This window comes from Scyliorhinus canicula, chromosome 3 (assembly GCF_902713615.1).
Source record: "Scyliorhinus canicula chromosome 3, sScyCan1.1, whole genome shotgun sequence".
NCBI lineage: Eukaryota > Metazoa > Chordata > Chondrichthyes > Carcharhiniformes > Scyliorhinidae > Scyliorhinus > Scyliorhinus canicula.
In genome coordinates this window covers 166,704,829-166,725,858 of record NC_052148.1, presented here as the reverse complement: position 1 = coordinate 166,725,858, position 21,030 = coordinate 166,704,829, and the positions used below count along the sequence as shown (strand labels likewise).

At 46.0% G+C, this 21,030-nt stretch overlaps 1 protein-coding gene and 1 long non-coding RNA gene across 5 annotated transcripts in view; one reads left to right on the top strand and one right to left on the bottom strand.

Annotated features, from left to right (window-relative positions):
• Positions 1-11,654: 11,654 nt before the first annotated feature.
• On the bottom strand, positions 11,655-16,657 carry LOC119963086. The gene is made up of 2 exons (XR_005460025.1): positions 16,249-16,657; positions 11,655-12,353 (listed from the first exon to the last, which is right to left on the bottom strand). It is a non-coding gene; the product is annotated as an uncharacterized LOC119963086 (long non-coding RNA).
• Positions 16,658-16,778: 121 nt separating this feature from the next.
• hnrnpd (heterogeneous nuclear ribonucleoprotein D) overlaps positions 16,779-21,030 on the top strand; it is a 7,563-nt gene continuing 3,311 nt past the window's right edge. For all 4 annotated transcript variants that reach the window (XR_005460023.1, XM_038791662.1, XM_038791660.1 and 1 more), the window contains exons 1-4: positions 16,779-17,230; positions 20,086-20,254; positions 20,377-20,535; positions 20,961-21,030. The exon at positions 20,961-21,030 is cut by the window's right edge and continues 62 nt beyond it. Coding sequence is in view for 3 of the 4 variants with exons in the window: in XM_038791662.1 (XP_038647590.1) it covers positions 17,022-17,230; positions 20,086-20,254; positions 20,377-20,535; positions 20,961-21,030 (607 nt within the window). In the remaining variant the exon portion in view is untranslated. The remainder of the gene's footprint in view (positions 17,231-20,085; positions 20,255-20,376; positions 20,536-20,960) is intronic.

Here is a 21,030-nt window from a genome sequence, read left to right as displayed (position 1 = left end):
ATTCCTCAGTTTCGGACATGCCCAAACATATGAACATGGTTGGCCGGGCTACCCCCACACCATCCACATCTGTCCTCCACCTCCTCGAAGAACCTACTCATCCGGGCTACCGTTATGTGGGCCCTGTGGACTACCTTGAACTGAATCAAGCTGGGTCTAGCACAGGATGAGGATGCATTTACCCTTTTCAAAGCTTTTTCCCACAGTTCAGTTTCCAGCTCCCCTCCTAGCTCCTCTTCCCACTTCCTCTTCACCTCTCTGATAGGGGCCCCTTCCCACTCTAACAATTCCCTGTATATCGTGTTGCACGTTTGCTATGGGTGTAAAACGCGTTTATTGGGGTGTATTAACTTGCCTCTGTTAAAGGCCGTGTGCTTAACACCACTAGGCTCTGTCTATGTATCTTTCAGCTCAGGAGTCGCCAGTTGCCGTATAGACAACTCACATATATTCCAAGGTCAGGTTCAAAGTAATAAAACGATACACCGATTAGTAAGTTCCAAACGATCAATATTTATTATACAATTATAATAAATACGCATGCACCACCTAAGGGACTAAGCTATGACTAAACTAAGCAAACAGAATACTTAACTACACAGGAACAGGCAAGGTCAGGGAGGCGAGGCCTTCGTCCCGGTCTTGGTCTGCAACCTTCAGAAAGCGTGCTGGTCACTGGGGGTCTAGCGGGCTTGGTTCGCGTAGCGAGTGTCGTATTGGCACTTACGGATTTCGGCGGCTGGTGCTCAACGGCTGGAGTCAGGATACACGTTGGAGGTCTTGGTCAAAGCCGGAGCACGAAACAACAGACAGGACCATGTGTGGGGGTGCTATATTTATAGGGGTCCCCAATGTCCTTCCCTCTTCCTGGGGCGGGCTGTACCTTTAGGTATCGATTGGATCGCTTCCAATCGATATCTTTTGAATTCCTCCAATGTGAGGGTCTTTCTCGATGGTGGGGCGGTTTCTATAGTGGATACTTCTGGTGCCGCTCTGGTCTGGACATCCCTTAAGTATCTTATTCAAACCCAAATGTTGCCATTGTGTGTGCCTAGATCTGGACTGCCTCATTAGTATGTAGAACGTTCTGCCATTATCACCTTTGGTTGGAGATCTTCCACCTGGCCAGAAACTGGTTTTGCTGCTTGCAAAATGCTAATGAGTGTTTGCAGGCTGTTGCCTTGGCTAAACTGTTTTTCCCTACAGTCTAGCGATTCTCCATTTTGTTTGGTTCAGTGTCCATTTTATGGCTACAGTGGCTACAATCGCCAAAACCTTCCCACCTCCAACCCCTGTTTTTGACAGCACTTTATCCTGTAATCCCCTAGGGCAGCATGGTGGCCTAGTGGTTAGCACAACCGCCTCACGGCGCTGAGGTCCCAGGTTTCGATCCCGGCTCTGGGTCACTGTCCGTGTGGAGTTTGCACATTCTCCCCGTGTCTGCGTGGGTTTCGCCCCACAACCCAAAAGTGCAGAGTAGGTGGATTGGCCACACTAAATTGCCCCTTAATTGGAAAAATAATTGGGTAATCTAAATTTAAAAAAAAGAAAAAAAAAAAAAAAAAAAAATCCTGTATCCCCTCAGGGGGAGGCGAGGAAAACTTGGGACATTCCTCTGTACAAAGTCCACACTTGATGATACCGAAACCCGTTCCCTGTCGGCAAATCAAACTCCTCCTCTAATGTCTCCAAGGTCGGAATGCCCTCCTGGATGAATAGATTCCAAACCTCTCAATCCCTGCCCGCTGCCATAACCTTAAGCCCCCATCCAGCCCCCCCCCCCCCCCCCCCCCCCCCCGGGACAAACAGGTGATTGTCACAGATCGGTGACCATACTGACACCCCCCTCCAGTCTCATGTGCTGCCTCCATTGCCCCCCCCCCGCACCCTTAGGGCTGCCACCACCACAGGACATGTGGAGTACCGATCTGGTGGAACGGCAGGGCACTGTCAGTAAAGCCCTCCAAACTCGTACCTTTGCAGTATGCTGCCTCCATCCGCTCCCAAACCGACCCCTCGCCCCACCACCCACTTCCTGACTATCGATATGTTAATAGGTAATAAAGCTCGGGAGAGCCAAGCTCCCTTCTTCCGCGGGTCTGTTCCAGGAGTTGCCCTCCTTACTCTCGGGGTTTTACCCGCCCATATAAACCTCGATATCGCCACAATCATACTTCTGAAAAAAGCCTTTGGGACAAAAAATTGGGAAACATTGAAAAAAGAAAGCAGTCTTGGAAGGACTGTCATCTTCACCGTCTGAACCCTCCCCGCCAGCGGGAACATGTCCATCTACGGAAATCCCATCTCATTTGATCCACTGCTTTGCCCAAATTTAACTTGTGAAGCTGCCCCAATCCTTGCAATTGACAGGCAGCATGGTGGCACAGTGGTTAGCATTGCTGCCTACGGCGCTGAGGACCCGGTTCAAATCCCGCCCTGGGTCACTGTCTGTGTGGAGTTTGCACGTTCTCCACGGGTTTGCGTGGGTTTCAACCCCCACAATCCAAAAGATGTGCAGGATAGGTGGATTGGCCATGCTAAATTGCCCCTTAATTGGAAAAAATTGGGCACTCTAAATTTATTTTAAAAATCCTTGCCAATTGAATCCCAGATACCTAAAACTCCTCCTAACCACTTAAAGGTAGCCCATTCAGTCTCCTTTCGTGCCCCCGTGCCTGGATCACGAACATCTCGCTCTTTCCCATATTTAACTTATAGCCTGAAAATCGCCCAAATTCTCCTAATACTTCCATGATTCTGGTCAACCCCCCCAACCGGGTCCGTGACATAAAGCAGCAAATCATCCGCATAGAGAGTGTGTGTTCCACCCCTCCCCCTCATTATACCCCGCCAGGCATTCGCTGCTCTCAGGGCCATTGCTAAGGGTTCTATGGCCAAGGCAAATAGTAATGAGGAGAGCGGGCATCCCTGCCTTGTCCCCCGACATAGACTAAAGTATTCCGACCGAACTCGGTTAGTTCTTACATTTGCCACCAGGGCCGGTAGAACCCAAATCCCTTTTACCTCAGCGCTTCTCTCTTCCCCCCATTCCTTTAACTAATTCCCTGCTTAAATCCTCACTTTTCACAAAACTTTTTGCTCCCTTTGGCTTGTGTTCAGCTGGATCTGATTATGCCTCTGTGAAGCTTTTAGAATAGTCTTTTCAAGATTAATGCTGTGATATATATGAAAGTTGTTGTAACTAGTAGGTATTGATCAAGATAGACTACTAAGCCTTAAGGATTAATTCCTTAACTGATGTTCTAGCTGTATTTGTAACACTCAAAATGCTACAGCGAGAGGCGCAAGCTAATGTTCTGGATAGGAACACAGTACAGTTATAGTGATTCAGGTTATGGGGGAGGGAGGGTTAATCTGGGTTAACCTCTAAATATTGTCATCCGTGAAAGCAGCTTTGCTCTGTGGGACACTATTGGGGATTTTAATTTGGTGATGGTTGCAGAGTTCAGATGGATTCTCTTTCATTTCTGCAGCAGCCAGAGACATGGAGGTCCGACTTGCCTGTTCAGACCAATGCAAAAGATACCATGGCAATATTTAGAAAAGGAGCACGAGATTCTCCTGATGTCCTGGCCAATATTTATCCCACTAGCAGACAGAATAACTAGCATCAAGTTTGGGGTCTTATCATAGAATTTAACAGTGCAGAAGGAGGCCATTCGGCCCATCGAGTCTGCAACCGGCTCTTGGAAAGAGCAGCCTACCCAAGGTCAACACCTCCACCGTATCCCTTAACCCTGTAACCCCACCCAACACTAAGGGCAATTTTTGGATACTAAGGGCAATTTATCCATGGCCAATCCACCTAACCTGCACATCTTTGGACTGTGGGAGGAAACCGGAGCACCCGAGGAAACCCACGTCACCACACGGGGAGGATGTGGCAGACTCCGCACAGACAGTGGCCCAAGCCGGAATCGAACCTGGGACCCTGAGCTGTAAAGCAATTGTGCTATCCACAAGGCTACCGTGCTGCCCACTTCTGATCATTTCTCCACTGAAAGAATTGAAAACTTGGTTTTAAATCTTTCATTTGAAATAAGAAGTGATTCACGTTCTAATGAGCTAACCTTGATGGTATTTCCACTTAAACTGTAAACAATAAGGAATTCAGCAGGTTCAGCAGGATATCTCCATAATCGATGAACATCTCACTCCCAAAATTGGAATGATTTTTAAATCTCTCTAGTGTCAGATATGTAAAGAACTGTCTAACTTTTGCAATAGAAGCTACAGCTGGGGCAGCAATACCAGGAAAATGCAACTTCAAAAAAGTCAGGATGCAGTGGAGTTACTCTACGTAAACCAAAGCAGAGCAGTGCCTGCCTTATTTAATCATCACATGAAGGTGTATCTTCCCAACTGAGCCAATGGAAATCAGATCACAACTGTTATCCATAGGTTTATTGTAGTGCAAGAATAAAGCAGTTTAATTATTCAATTAAGCCTGGCAGTCATCTGGCAGTAACTTGATCACCACTTAGGGTAGGTTCGTCCAGGCTTTTCACTTGGCATGGGGCACATTTCCATTTTCTTCTCACTGAAGGGACCAATGAGCAAGTTTCAAAAAGGTACGGTTTGGCACGGCATTAGACTTGAATTTCAAAATAAAGTTGAGGTACCATGAAAAGACATGACATGCTGGGCAAGAATAATTCAAAGCAATAAATTGATAATTAATAAGAGTAATTAATAAACATCACCATTAGAGTGAGAGAGGGACAGAGTCTGCTTGTCTGACTCATTCACATTCATTTTATGCACACTCACTCATTGTGGGTGTGATTCTGTATTGATGTGTAAGGGTGGAGGGGGAATGGGAACCCTGAGATCATGACTGAAACAGACACATGGCCTTCACTGACTCACTCTCCAACACTTCTATTCCCCCCGCCCACACATTTGTATCCCTCCGCCACACTAATACTCCTCCCGCCACACTCACCTCCGTCGCCACACTCATACAACATCCCGCCACACTCATACTCCCCCCGCACCACACACTCATACTCCCCCGCCACTCACTCATACTGCTCCCCGCCACTCATACTCCTCCCCGCCACACTCATACTCCCTACCTCCCTACTCCCCCCACGCCACACTTGTACTCCCCCACCACACACTCGTACTTCCCCATCACACACTCGCACTTCCCCGCCACACACTCGCACTTCCCCGCCACACACTCGCAGTTCCCCGCCACACACTCGCACTTCCCTGCCACACTCGCACTTCCCCGCCACACACTCGTACTCCTCCCCGCCACACACTCGTACTTCCCCATCACACACTCGCACTTCCCCATCACACACTCGCACTTCCCCCGCCACACTCACACTTCCCCGCCACACACTCGTACTCCTCCCGCCACACACTCGTACTTCCCCCGCCACACTCGTTCTTCCCCCCGCCACACACTCGTACTTGCCCCTGCCACACACTCGTTCTTCCCCCCGCCACACACTCGTACTTGCCCCCTGCCACACACTCGTTCTTCCCCCCACACACTCGTACTTCCCCCTGCCACACTCGTACTTCCCCCCCACACACTCGTACTTCCCCCCGCCACACACTGTACTTCCCCCTGCCACACACTCGTACTTGCCCCTGCCACACAATCGTACTTCCCCCCGCCACACACTCGTACTTGCCCCTGCACACACTCGTACTTCCCCCTGCCACACACTCGTACTTCCCCCTGCCACACACTCGTACTTGCCCCTGCCACACAATCGTACTTCCCCCGCCACACACTCGTACTTGCCCCCTGCCACACACTACCGTACTTCCCCCCCACACACTCGTACTTCCCCCGCCACACTCGTACTTGCCTCCTGCCACACACTCGTACTTCCCCCGCCACACACTCGTACTTCCCCCCGCCACACCTCGTACTTCCCCCCGCCACACTCGTACTTCCCCCTGCCACCACTCGTACTTCCCCCTGCCACACACTTTACTGCCCCCTGCCACACACTCGTCTTCCCCCGCCACACACTCGTACTTGCCCCCTGCCACACAATCGTACTTCCCCCCGCCACACACTCGTACTTGCCCCCTGCCACACACTCGTACTTCCCCCGCCACACACTCGTACTTCCCCCCGCCACCACACTCGTACTTCCCCCTGCCACACACTCGTACTTCCCCCTGCCACACACTCATACTTCCCCCCGCCACACACTCGTACTTCCCCCCGCCACCACTCGTACTTCCCCCCGCCACACACTCAATAATGACACCCAACTTGAACTCACAACCACCTCCCTCAACACCTTCACTCAACTATCAGCTAGCATATTCGACAGCCGGTACTGGATGAGAAGACATTTCCTCCAATTAAATATTGGGAAGACAGAAGCTCCCACTCGGAACCCCATTCCCTAGCTATTGACTTTGTCCCTCTCCCTGCCACCATCCTGAGATTAAGCTAATCGGTTTGCAACCTTGGTGTCATGTTTGATCCCAAGATAAGCTTCTAACCTCATATTTGCGTCATCACTAAGTCTCCCTCTGTAATCACACTCGACTTCACCCTGTCTCAGCTCATGTTGCAGAGAACGTCCTGCATGTCTCACATTGATTCTGTATACACTTCCCGTTGCCTCAGGCAACATTATCAGAGACCCCTCCCCCAGGCTTTGCCTTCTTCCAGACCCTTCCATCAGGCAGAAGGTACAGAAGTCTGAAGACCCGCACATCCAAACATAGGAACAGCTTCTTCCTCAGCGACAAGACTCCTCAACGACTCCCCCTCGGACTGATCGGTTCCCTGTAAGAACACTATTCACGACGCCCTGTGCTGCTCTTGTATTTTCTTTGTTTAGCCCCTTGTTCTGCACTGTAACCAATCACTGTTTGTCGATGCACCTTTTGTCAATGTACTCTGTTGATTATTATTTTTGTCTACTTGTATGTACTGTGTACGTTCCTCGGCCGCAGAAAAATACTTTTCACTGTACTTCGGTACATGTGACAATAAATCAAATCAAAATCACCTTTTGAGTCGACTTTTCCAATGTGCGTTTTCATGATCCCGCACATTCTAGCCTTTGTAAACTTGAGGTCATCCACGATTCTTTTGTCTGTATCTCAATTCACACCAAGCCCTGTTTCCCCATCATCCCAGTGTTTGTTGACCTAAACTAGCAGCTCGTCAAGCAACGTCTTGACTTTAAAATTCTCATCCTGTATTTCCAATTCCCCCCATGGCCTTGCCCCTCTGCCTTTTTAATCTCCTCCTCTCCCAGTAACCACAGAGATATCTGTGCTTATCTAATTCTGGCCTCTTGAGGACCCCCAATTTAACAACTTCATCACTGGTGGCTGTGCCTTCAGTTGCCTAAGCCTCTAACTGTGGAATTCCCTTCCTTACTTCTTCTCTCTGGCTTACTGTCCTTCTTTAAGGCACTACTTAAAACCCTACCTCTGTGACCAAGAATTTGGTTATCTGACAATGTCTCTACGTGGCTCAGGGTCATAAGTTTGACAATGTTCTTCTGAAGCACCTTGGAATGTTTCCTTACATCAAAGACGCTATATAAACATTTGTTGTTGTTGAAATTGGCTGCTGTATTTGCCTCTGTATATGACTGCACTTTAAAAACAATTCACTTTGGGACATCCTGAGAACATAAAGGATAAATAATTTAATTGCGAGAAAAAAAAAGCATCATCAGGGTATCGGGCATTTCATAATAAATTTGCCAATTTTGCTAAATCTGAAGCCGGGTTGGCGCAGTGGTTAGCACTGCTGTTTCACAGCGCTAAGGAACTGGGTTCGATCCCCACCCTGGGTCACTGTCCGTGTGGAGTTTGCACATTCTCCCTGTTCATCCCCACAACCCAAAGATGCTGGGTAGATGAATTGACCACACTAAATTGCCCCTTAATTGGGAGAAAAAAAATCCGAAGCCGATTAGAGTCTTTGGCGACGAGAAGTAAATGACAAAAGAAAAAGTTTTTCAGTCTGGCAACATGAGGTTGCATTTAGTGAGTAGCTTGTTTTCATCATGGGTTTATTTGATGAAATTTCAAGTTTGCAGCATCATGGCTATGTTCAGGGCAGTTGGTGAGTTCAATGAGAGAAGCGAGGGCTGAGCTGAATACATGGGAGAGGTTTCAGCAAATGGAATAGAAAAGAGGCAAAACAGCACTCGATTTTCCTGAGTGTGTGTGGGACGGAAAACTTATAAGTTGATGAGGAATTGGCCACGCCAACGAAGCCAGGAGAGATTTCCTTTGCAGATTTGGTTGCTTTGGTCCAGAATCACCATAACCTGAAGCTCATGGTGATTAAGAACCAAGAAAGAACAAAGAAAATTACAGCACAGGAACAGGCCCTTCGGCCCTCCCAGCCTGCGCCGATCCAGATCCTTTATCTAAACCTGTCTCCTATTTCCAAGGTCTACTTCCCTCTGTTCCCGCCCATTCATATACCTGTCTAGATGCTTCTTAAATGATGCTATCGTGCCCGCGTCTTACCACCTCCGCTGGTAAAGCGTTTCCAGGCACCCACCACCCTCTGCGTAAAAAACTTTCCACACACATCTCCCTGAAACTTTCCCCCTCTCACCTTGAAATCGTGACCCCTTGTAACTGACAACCCCACTCTTGGGAAAGCTTGTTGCTATCCACCCTGTCCATACCTCTCATAATTTTGTAGACCTCAATCAGGTCCCCCCCCTCAACCTCCGTCTTTCCAACGAAAACAATCCTAATCTACTCAACCTTTCTTCATAGCTAGCACCCTCCATACCAGGCAACATTGTTCAAAGATTTAAATGTCATAGCCATTTTGGAAAACCAGGTCTATCAGTAGATAAATTTGTGACAGACTTTTGCCAGCTTTCAGAGCACTGTAATTTTGGAGCCGTTTAGAATGATCTGCTGATAGATAGTCTGGTCTACAGCATTAATGAGGCCACCATTCAGCGATGGTTGTTGGGTGAGACCATATTGCCTTTAAGGTGGCTCTGGGAATTCAACAGGGCTGGAAACGGATGGTAGTAATGGTAAAGATATTTAGAAGGCTAATGTTGGTGACCAGGTGGGGGCGCTGCACAAATGAAGAAAGAGGTTGGAAGCTAAAAGGCTAAAGCAAAGGAGTCTTTTAGGTGTGGTGGGCCGCACTATGTGAATCAATGCAAATTTCTGGATGCTGTTTATCACCATAGAATCACTACAGTGCGGAAGGAGGTCCCGCCCTTGCAAACTCAGCCCCTTCCCTTTGACTACAAGATGCGCCCTTGCTTCTTCACTATTGTATTCAATATGAACTTCCAGCGCCCAAGCATCGAGTCCACACTGACTTTCTGAAAGAGCCACCCTATCTGTCACCCCCTAACCCTACCTAACCTGCACATCCTTGAATGCTAAGGGACAATTTATTATGGCTAATCCACCTAACCTGCAATCTTTGGACTGTGGGTGGAACCGGAGCATCTGGAGGAAACCCACGCAGACATGCAAGAAAGTGAATCACCACACATGCATTCACCCAAGGTTGGAATCGAACCTGGGTCCCTGACGGTGAAGCAGCAGTGCTAACCACTATGCCACCCTGCTATCAGTGCAGCAAGAAGGGGTATTTATCAAAGAAAATTCAGGGGTGGCAAAGCGCAGGGTGAAGACTGAGCTTCTTGCTCAATCAGCTACGCATCATTAGATGGCTCAGAGCAAGCTCACGGCATGTTTAATGTGAATGTGGCAAGGTCAAAGCCTATTTTTACTACAGTGGTGGGCGATGGTGAGCAAATCAAGATGGAGATGGACACAGGAGCCTCTACACCTTGTGAAAAGATCTACAAATTGACATGGAGCGCCAGCCCTTTCTCATGCAGAGATTAATCTTCAGACGTACATGCACCAGAGAGTCGAAATCTTTGCTCGGGGCACTGAAGTCCATATTGTGTATAATAGTCAAGAAGCATGGACATGCCTCCTTGTCAAAGCGAATGGCCTTTCTGCACTGTAGGGATTCTATCCTTTCTCATGTGTTTCCAATGATTTGCCATCAAAACAATCTACACAGATTAATTTTATGATTTGTCTCACTCTGCTCTAGATACACTGGTTGCTACCCAGTGGATGGCTATGAAAGTTGAAGATGATGATCAGGCTGAGCGGTGATGCAGTCAATGCCTGCCGATATCAGACATCAACAACAGCTATTTGGATGAGGTAGCAGAGGCCTGATGCTACCCTTGGGAGACATACTCAAATATTCTCCCTTCAGGAGAGGGCAGAAGATGACCAAGCAGAAAATACTAAAATGAAATTCGATTTTACTTTAAATAGAATTCAGAATAAGAAGTAATTTGAAAAAATATTCGAACTTCTGAAGAATTGCAATCACAATTGGATTGAGATTGGTAGGAAATGTGCTGCCTCCTTTTTAAGGCATTAGCTTCAGTCAACCAGGTACGTTTAAAGGTCTCCGCTACTTTGGGAGGGCAATCAGGGGATGCTGGGAGGGTGGAAAGGGTAGTTGGGAAGGCAGTGCAGAGGGTATCAAGACAGCGGGTAGGTAGTTGTTGGAGGGGCAAGTGGAGGGGGGTGGGAGGGATTGTTAAGGGTGTAGTGGGGGTCATTGGTCAGTAGCATGGTTACCCTGGAGTTAGAATTGATTTTAACCTTCTAGCTTTTCTTGGGTAGGTATTCTGCAGAGAGTCGGAACCATCTGAAGTCTCTGATTTAAATCTGAGTATTGGATGGCTCCAGGTGCGAGGTAACTGTGCATCGGAAGCATAAACTTCCCAGGCGATTCTCATGCAATCCTTGCTTGGGGACTGGGGTGTGTGTGTGTATGTGTTACCTGACCACATCTTCTGGGGGACGACCCCCTGAGGAAACAGAAGTCCTGGGCCATCGCCTAATATATATGTCAGTTTGACTCGTTGGAGTCGGAGGGCTGAATGTTCAAATCGAACGCCAAACATATCATTGAGGTTTACATTCCAGTGCAGTACGGAGGTGAAACTGCATTGTTCGAGGTGCGTCCCTCAGATGAGGGACTAAGGTTACCATTTGCCTTCCTGAGAGATCAATTGGATGTTTAAGCTCCAATGAGATTATCCTGTGTCAGCATGGATTTCCTCCAGGTTCTCCAGATTTCTCCCACAAATCCCGAAAGACGCGCCGTTAGGTAATTTGGACATTCTGAATTCTCCCTCAGTGTATCCGAACAGGCGCTGGAATGTGGCGACTAGGGGCTTTTCACAGTAACTTCATTGCAGTGTTAATGTAAGCCTACTTGTGACAATAAAAAAAGATTATAATTAGAATTAAAATTTTCCTGGTGTCCTGGCCAACATTCTTCATCAATAAGGCCAAAACAGGTCGATTACTTTTTGAAATAAGAACAAACCGCAGGAAAAGCTCAACACCTGTGGCGAGAGATTGAGAGTTAATATTTTGCGAAGATATTTAACTCAAAATCTTAACTCCCCCCACTCCAAAGGTGCTGCCAGACCTGCTGAATCTTTCCAGTATTTGTTCTTTCAGATTTCCAGTATCTGCAGTATTTTGCTGTTATTACTCATTGATTTAATCAGCAACAGTTACAAGTACCTTTCAATAAATGTGAAGAACTTTTGAGGTGTTGTTTTTAAATAAAAAGGCACAAGTCAAGACTTTATACTGAATATTTTATTTGCCGCAAAAATACTAAGAAAAACATTAAAAAATATGCACAAGTTACTATATAAACTTATTTATAGTTACATTGTTGCAACTTTGAGACAAATAAATTATTTTGAAGATATAATCTTAGTTTGGCAAAAAAGATGATACACCACTTAAGTTATAAATAACATGCAGAAGACCCAACAGTATGAACTTGAAACTGTATTCGTACTCCTGGAGCTGTTCCTGAGTAGAGATGTGAACAAGTAGGACGCAGTTCTGATTTCCTACTCCATTGAGTTTCTAATAAGAGTTCCTGCAGTGAGGTGGGAATAAGCAGCCAGGCACTTCCTTGCAAAACTGGTGATGGAAGCAAATGGGGACAAGAATGAATACGGAACAGGACACCTTCATACACTAGCTCGTCTCCTCCTGGAGGCTTAGCAAGAGCACCGCCTGTTTCCCTGAGAGTAGATCAGTTCACAGGCAGCAGGACTCCTGGGATCTCACTAATCCGTGTCTGTGTGGGTTTCCTCCGGGTGCACCAGTCTCCTCCCACAGTACAAAGATGTGCAGGTTAGGTGGATAGGTCATGTTCAATGCGCTGGGTTACGGGGGTGGACCTGGGTGGAGTGCTCTTTCGGAGGGTTGGTGCAGACTCAATGGGCCAAATGGCCTCCTTCTGCACTGTGGGAATTCAATGGAGTCTAAAAAAATTATATGAACAAAGTTAAAAAGGAAAAAGGTTAAGAAAAATATTTATGATGTCAGAGATTAAGCATCACTCAAATTAACTGCAGATTTATGCTAACAATATATAAAAGGTAACCAGTGGCTAATACTTATTTGTATTGTAACGCAAAATAAATGATTAAATGTTTTTGCAGTCAGAGCAATCAAACTTAATTGTTCGGAAACCTGGCTGAGGGGGTGATGACATCTTCCATTAACGAAGCTTCCATGCCTGACTAGGTCTTCCATCTGTCCTGTAAAGACCTTTGCAGTCTTAACAGCGCTCATCAGCAGACCACATCTTGGCCAGACCTCCACTGTTCTGGTACTTTGTCCTCCTTTGAGCATCTCACTTTGTTCCACTCCACTCAGTGAAAATCATCATCATTCTCTACCACCTTCCTAAGTACATTAAAATATTCTCAGAGAAATATTTTTACTGCTTTCCTTCCTCAGCCTCTGCATCAAACAGCTTATCATCCTCATTGATTTCAATCTCAATTCATCAGGTCTCTCTGTCCTTCCCTCAATCTGTCCTTCCATGTAAATTACCTATCCTATATTCGTGCCACCCTTGGTCCTGCTATCTTATGTGGTCCTATCATTTAAATCATAAATAAGACCATGGCTGATCGCTTCCACCACCCACATACTCCTTCCATGCTGCAACCCTATCTCCTTCTTTATATGTCCCTGATACAAAACTGTCCTCCGGTTCATTTCTGATTGCCCTTTAAAAATACCAACTATTTAGCATTCACCACATTTCTGCAACTGCTGGTTTGCTCAACCTCCCGCTCACCATTATTGCCCTAGTTGCCAATAAAACCATTACTTTCTCTCATCCATGCTGTTTCCCCAGCACAGTCCTCATCTCTGCTCTCTTAAGCCAAAGGGCACAGACTTGAAAGGATATGGGGTTTAGCCATCCGCTGTCAGATCTGGCTGGCCACATGAAGTATTATTGAATATTGCTCCTGTCTGCTGAATCTACTCACTATTCCAGGGTAATCCTGGAATACAATGATAACCACTGGCTTCTTTTTTCTGCAAACCATTTGTTAAAACACCTCCCCCACTCTCACCTCCAGCAATAAGTGTCATGAGCTATTGGACTATCTGTCGTTAACAGAGAGACCATCTGCTCAACTGCCCCTGTCGTTTCCCTCCTTTCCCCACTGGGCCAAATTTCCTCTAAAGCTCCCCCTGCCCGGCCCTAACCCTGAACTTGCACCTTTTTCTAGTTTCTCCCCAACTTCTTTTGTGTCCCCTCTCTGTTTATCTTTCCCATGATCTGCACTAATTCTGGCCTCTTGAACATCCTGAATTTTAATCACTCCACCAGCCGTCGGCTGTCCACGCCCCAAATTCTGGCATTCCCTCCCTATACCTCGAGTTCCTTCTTTAAGACAATCCTTAAAACCTCTTTGAACAGCTTTTAGATGGAATAGAAAACCACATATCCAAATTTGCTATTGATACGAAGATAAGCTGCATTTAAGCAGTACAGATGGAAGTACCGAAATATAAGGGAGTTTAACAGATTCATTGAATTACAATCTGTGGCAAATGCAGCTCAATGTATACAAAGCTATGTCATCTACCCTGGACCTAAAAAGGTGAAACGCTAGAAATACTAAGGCTACAGGTATATAGATCATTAAAATGCCATGAACGTAAGAAGTCAAATAGAATACAATGGGGCAGAAGTTGTGCTCCGGCTATACAAAGCTTGGTTAGACCACACAGGTAATACTGTCAGCAGTTTTTGACACTACACCTTAGGAATGATATGTTGGGGGCAGCGCGGTGGTTAGCATTGCTGCCTACGGAGCTGAGGACTCAGGTTCGAATCCCGGCCCTGGGTCACTGTTAGTGTGGAGTTTGCACATTCTCCCCGTGTCTGCGTGGGTTTCACACCCACAACCCAAAAAGATGTGCGGGATAGGTGGATTGGCCACACTAAATTGCCCCGTAATTGGAGAAAATAATTGGGTACTCTAAATTTATAAAAAACAAAGGAAGGATATGTTGGCACTGGAGGGAGTGGAGCGTAGATTTACAGAATTATACCTGGACTCCAAGCTTTAAATTAAAAGGAGAAATTACACAAATTTGCATTCCTTGGAATTTGATTAAAGTTTTCAAGATATGAAGGGGAACAGGGATGTCAGAGAGAGAGAAATTATTACAACTGAAGGCATTGGGCACCACAAAGGTTATGGGCCCTGACAATATTCGAGCAATGGCACCGAAGATGTGCTCCAGAACTTTCCGTGCCCCTGGCCAAACTGTTCCAGTACAGCTGCAACATTGACATCTACTTGGCAATGTGGAATATTGCCCAGGTATGTCCTGTAAACAAGAAACAGGACAAATCCAACCCTGCCAATTACCGCTCCGTCAGTCTACTCTCGATCAGTAAAGTCATGGATTGGATTTGTTTATTGTCACGTGTACCGAGGTACAGTGAAAAGTATTTTTTTGCGAGCATCTCAACAGATCATTAAGTACATGGGAAAAAAAGGGAATAAAGTAAAATACATAATAGGGCAACACAAGGTATCCAATGTAACTACATAAGCACCAGCATCGGATGAAACATACAGGGTGTAGTGTTAATGAGGTCAGTCCATAAGAGGGTCATCACTGGTAACAGCGGGGAAGAAGCTGCTTTTGAGTCTGTTCGTGTGTGTTCTCAGACTTCTGTATCTCCTGCCCGATGGAAGAAGTTGGAAGAGTGCGTAAGCCAGGTGGGAGGGGTCTTTGATTATGCTGCCCGCTTTCCCCAGGCAGCGGGAAGTGTAGATGGAGTCAATGGATGGGAGGCAGGTTCATATGATGGACTGGGCGGTGTTCACGACTCTCTTAAGTTTCTTGCAGTCCTGGGCCGAGCACTGTGATGCAACCAGATCGGATGCTTTCTATGGAGGAGGTCAACAAAAGCGCTATCAAGCAGCATTTACTCAGCAATAACCTGCTCACTGACACTCGACTTTGGGTTCCGCCAGGATCACTCAGCTCCTGACCTCTTTCATTTAGATGGTGCCGTTCACAAATACCAGAGATCTCAAAGAACTTTGCAGCCAATGAAGTTTAGTTGCTCTTATAATGTAGGAAACATGGCAACTAATTTGAGCACAGCGGTCTTCCACAAATAGCAATGTCATAATGACCCGCTTTTGTGTTGTTGATTGAAGGATAAATGCTGGCCGGGTCAGCAGGGATGAACACTCCTACGCTTCTTTGAAATGGTCCACCTGAGAGGGCAACTCATAGAATCCCTACAGTGCAGGAGGCCATTCGACCCATCGAATCTGCACTGACCCTTCGAAAGACCATTCCTGCAACCCCACCCTAAGGGGCAACTTAGCATACAAAACCACCTAGCCTGCACATCTTTGGACTGTGGAGGACCCCCACACGATCAGTCTCCCGCGGTCGGAATTTAACCCGGATCCCTGTGAGGCAGCAGTGCAAACCACTGTGATATCATGCCAGATTATTTAACATCTCATCCAAAAGACTGCACTTGCAGCATTTCACTGAAGTGTGAGCCTTGATTTTAGTGTTCGTGTCCTGGAGTGAGGCTCGAACTCAAAACCGTCTTATGGGCAACTGATGTCGACTTGCCAACATTGCTGCATCCCAAGAGCAAATGAAAAGAACTACCTGCGTGAACAAATAAACATTACTGCGTTTCTCTGATAGAACACCCAAAACACAGTGCGATGATCAGGCACCGCACATAACAGTGATCCAGTGCTTGAATAGGGTCAAATATCTTTGTACATTGTAACAACTGGTTACGCCCATGAGTTACAAGGTAGCAATCAGCTACATGACATGAGCCAGGATGAACGCACTTACCAAGCAGCATGTTGTTGCATTCGAAGATAGGGAGGGCCAATGACAGAAATAAATAGCGTTTCGTTGTAATCCGAAAAATCAATTCCAGCGTAAGCAACTCCCAACTTTATAACTGGTGAAAGACATATTGAGATTTGCGGGAAATGCACGAACTGGACTTCTCAATACTGCGCGACATCCGCTGGTGATGGGTTTTGTCGCAATTGAGTCGGCACAGCCAGCACCCCACGTGCACAGGAGGACTCCTCTCCTCCAGCGCATGACATCACAATGGCCACTCTATTCCTCCTGCTATTTGCTTCCGGCAGCGCGGTTATCTCTTGTCCACTGCGCCGGCTCAATCGACTCTCGTTGGTAACATTCCAGTTCTTCCCTCTCCCACCACGGCGCCTGCGTCGGCTATTCCTGAGCCGCGGTTGGTTGCCGCCCCGCGATCACGTGATCGACCCTGGGCCTTGGTCCCGGCCGCGGCGGCCATTTTGTGAGGACACCATTATTTAAAGAGAAGAGCGTGCGCGGCGGCTCTCCCTCTCTAGCCCTGTGTCTAAGGCGTGGGCAGAGACACTTGACTCGCCACCGGAGCCCCCGCCGGGTTTACCTTTTTTGAAAAAATAAAACAGCCCGGTTGATTTTTAAAAAAAAAAGAAGCGGGAGGTGGTACCGCGCGCGGGCGGGGCTCCTTTACTTGGTGAGTCGGCTGTGTCTCTTTTCCTTTGACCAGGGCGGTGCAGCGGCTTCCCGGTCCTTCTTTTTGTGCGTGCGGCCGGAGCGAGATGTCGGAGGCGGTGCAGTTCTCCGAGGTGGAGGCCGAGGCTGCTGGACAAGACCTGCAGGAGATGGCGGCGGCCGGCGAGACGGGGGCGGCGGGCCTTACCGATTCGGCGATGGAGGCCAAGGCGAACGAGGGCGGCGACGGGTCGGGCGCAGTCACAGAGACCGAAGGGGCCAAGATCGACGCCAGTAAAACGGAGGAAGACGAAGGGTGAGGAGCCGCGGGGCCTATAAAATCCGCTTGTAAATTTTATAGAGGCCCGGGTTGGCGGTGCTCCCCCCCCCCCCCCCCCGAGGTGCGCACGTTGGGTACTCCCGGAGACCAGTCTCCGCGGGAAGGCGGGATATCAAAGGGCTGCAATGTCCTTGAGGCTGTTTGTTAGGGGGGAGCCTTGCATTTCGATTCTTCATCCCCCCTCCCCTCTTTATGGCGGCTGTAATCGATGAGGTTTAAAAATGCGTTAAACGCCTTTTTAAAAAACCCATCCATAAATAGATTGCGGCACGTTTCAAAAACTTTGAAAATGCGCTTTCTCGACAATGAAACCGGGTCCTTCTGCCGAAAGGTGGTTGTTTCGTTGTAAAGAGGTGCCGCATGTTAAGGAGAGCATTAGAGAACTGGGAGAGAGGCTCATTGAGTTAGTGGCGGGAGGATGTGGGAGGGAGGGAGTTGCGGAACCGTCGCTTTTCCAGCCCCATCATCCCTTTTATGTTTAGAAATCCAGGGGTCATGTTCACGCCTGTTCGGTAACCGGCGCTGGGGAGATTAAAATGACTCCACGTATGATGGTGCAGATTTCCGGTTGAGATTCCTCTCCCATGTGCCCCCCTTTCCCGCGTTAGGGATTTTTAACGGGCTTGTTACAAGGTAGGAGTGGATCCAGCTTTTGAAAATCTTGCATTGTTTCATTGTCTCAAATTAATCATGTACGCCGTTGTCGAGGAATATTTTAATTTGATTTTTAGAATTGTAAAAGAGGGTTGAGAATGGAGTGGCTTTTGATTTACCATGGTTGTAATTTTTCGACATTTTAAGCGCTCTGTCAACAAACTTGGGTGATACTGTGCTTTTTCGTTTGATTTGTTCAGTTAGTGGTTTTATTCTGTAGCGCAGGATAAATTGGACCATTTGATTCCTGTTTAATTTTTAAAAGTGGTTCTGTCATTGAGACAACTTGTCTTGATTTTTGTTCACAGCATTAACTTTGCCATTTTGGCAGCAGATAATTTAAGGTTTTAAAATATTCAGGTTGCATACACCAGTGAATTTTTAATATTTGTCTTGTAATAAACACCCAGGAATCATACCTGTAACTAATAAATGCTGCAATGTTTAATTTGATGTATAATTGCATTTGGCTTGATTTTTACTTGCTGTGCTCAGTAATCTTAATCTTTCATGCATGAACATGAATGATTTTCTTAAATATTCAAGCAGGTCAATTATTTGGACGGTTGTGATCCTTAAATCTGGTTTTGGAGAAAGAGACTAAGCCTGCTTTTTGGGAGGTCCTTAAAAGTTGCCTTTATTGATCTGTGCACATCAATCAACAGTGGCATCCTTTGGTCTGCCTAGTGTGCCCATTGTCCTGACGCTCTGCATTCATTTTTTTCAAAATGTCTTTTTTCCATTAGGATCTCTTTTTAGTGTTGTGTTTGGGAGCACCCAATTCAATGTCTATGTTGAAGAAAAATTCTGATCCCTAGGCTATCCTCAAGTCTCCGAATGAGTTACTAGGAAAGTATGAACCGCATTGGTGCATACAGATCTGAAATATTGGTCATATCCGTGGTGCATGGAGAGTTATTTTTGCTTGGACAGGGTAGCAGTTAGCATGTTGCAATTGGTCCTGTTGCTTGAGAAATAAGTAAATATGCAGTGTTTCAATTCCTGATCCATGGATCTTTTAAAGTCTGAATGTTTAAAGTCAGGGTTGGAATTGGTTGTCGCCAAATAGGCTGTTTGCGGTTTGCATGTAAAGAGTAGTGATCTGGGCAGGGTACACTTGTTTGTAGTATCTTGCCCAGCAAAACATCAATTTTAGGAGGGTATGTCCATTCATACAGATTTCTCACCCAACACCTATATTGAGAACAATTTTCTGGCCAGGACAAGCATTTTTAGCAGAAAATAGTGTGCCCTCGATCTGCAATTGCATGTGCCATTTTCTTTGCAAGTGTCATTTTCCAGTATTGCTGCCAAGTCCAGGAAGAAGACACTACCTGTATAAATTGTATTGGAGGTTGCAGGAATCTTTAGTAGAGCTATCCATAGCAAACATTTAATCTGTTAGTATTTTTGCTACATGTATGACACGGCTTGTTTTTAATTAGTTTAAAACATAATTCTTGCCCAATCTTTTAAGCCCTTGTTCATTTTGATTTTGCTTAGCTTTGCCATCACAGGTGTCTTCCAATTGGAACTGCCTCCGGCACAAGTATATACTTGGGTTGATATAGCATTGCACTTGCCACTGATCCCAACATTTAATGCAAACAAAATTGTCTTCAAGCAAGAAAACCAACTTCATTTGAAAATTGCACTGTTAGTATCTTAAATGTGCAGTACATAGAATACTCCAGTGTACTGTCCTAACTTTGTTGACTGATTGAGAAATAGTCTTTTTTTAACTAGGTAATTCTTACTCATTGCCGGGGATGATGTTTAAGTGCCATTTTCTTAGAATTGGTCTTGAAAGCCCTGAGCCAAATAAATTGTCCAATATTGAATGCCAGTATGATTGGAGACTTCATTATGAGAATTCTAAGACGCTTAGCTGGAGTTCGGTGTCATGGACATTGCCTTGACTTATTTTGATTGTTTTGGAGAAATACAAAGTAAATTTGCAAGGCCCTAATCTTGCTAACCAATTGCTTAAGTTTAATGTTACTTGTGCATCTACTACATTGTTGATTTGAAAATAAAATTGCCTAATGTGTGTCCACCGAATAGCTTTCTGCATGCATTCTTGATGGAGGCGCACCAGGGAAACATGGTTACTGTATGAGGCAGCTTAATTTTTGATTTGGCTACTGATGTGTATATATACTTCACTGTTTCTGCAGAAAAATGTTTGTGGGTGGCCTCAGCTGGGATACCACAAAGAAAGATCTGAAGGACTATTTCTCTAAATTTGGAGAGGTGGTAGATTGCACATTAAAGTTGGATCCCATTACAGGGCGTTCAAGAGGATTTGGATTCGTCCTGTTTAAAGAGGCTGACAGTGTGGATAAGGTATTTGATCATAAAACCATGGGCTTAAAAAAAGTGGGTTCAGAAGAAAACGGCTTAATGAAATCAAGTTTTTGTATTTATCTGCTAAGTGATGTTTTGTGTATTTTTGTCCTGTTATGTAGGTTATGGAACAGAAGGAGCATAAATTGAATGGCAAGGTAATTGATCCAAAAAAAGCCAAGGCAATGAAAAAGGAACCAGTAAAGAAGATATTTGTAGGCGGTCTTTCACCTGATACGGCTGAGGAGAAGATCAGGGAATACTTTGGAGCTTTTGGGGAAGTACGTACATCTCATCCTGGAGGTTTCATTGTGACATATATGTGATCTCTTGTTGGATGAACCTGTGTGGCTATTGGTTCAAGTTGTTGCTGGTGGAGGGTGCACAAATAAATTGGACCAGTTTAGTATGCCGTGAAATTGGTTGGGGGCTGGGGAGGAAAGATAAATCAGTGGGAAGATTAATATACAGGATTGTATAAATTGGAGATTGAATACATGTTGATTTGTTACCACTTTGATTATATGATGAGGGTTAAAGGAAGTTATTATTTAAATTTTTGTTTATTGTTCGGAGGCTTTTTCAGTGGCCACTTACTGAACCTGGAAGATGTATTCCAGTTTTGCTGTTATGTCCAATGATGTAGTTATGAATACTGCTTTGGCAGATGATTCCTGGAAAATCAATGGTGTCTTTTTCATTTTAGGTGGAATCAATAGAACTTCCCACGGACAACAAAACAAATAAGAGGCGTGGATTCTGTTTCATAACATTCA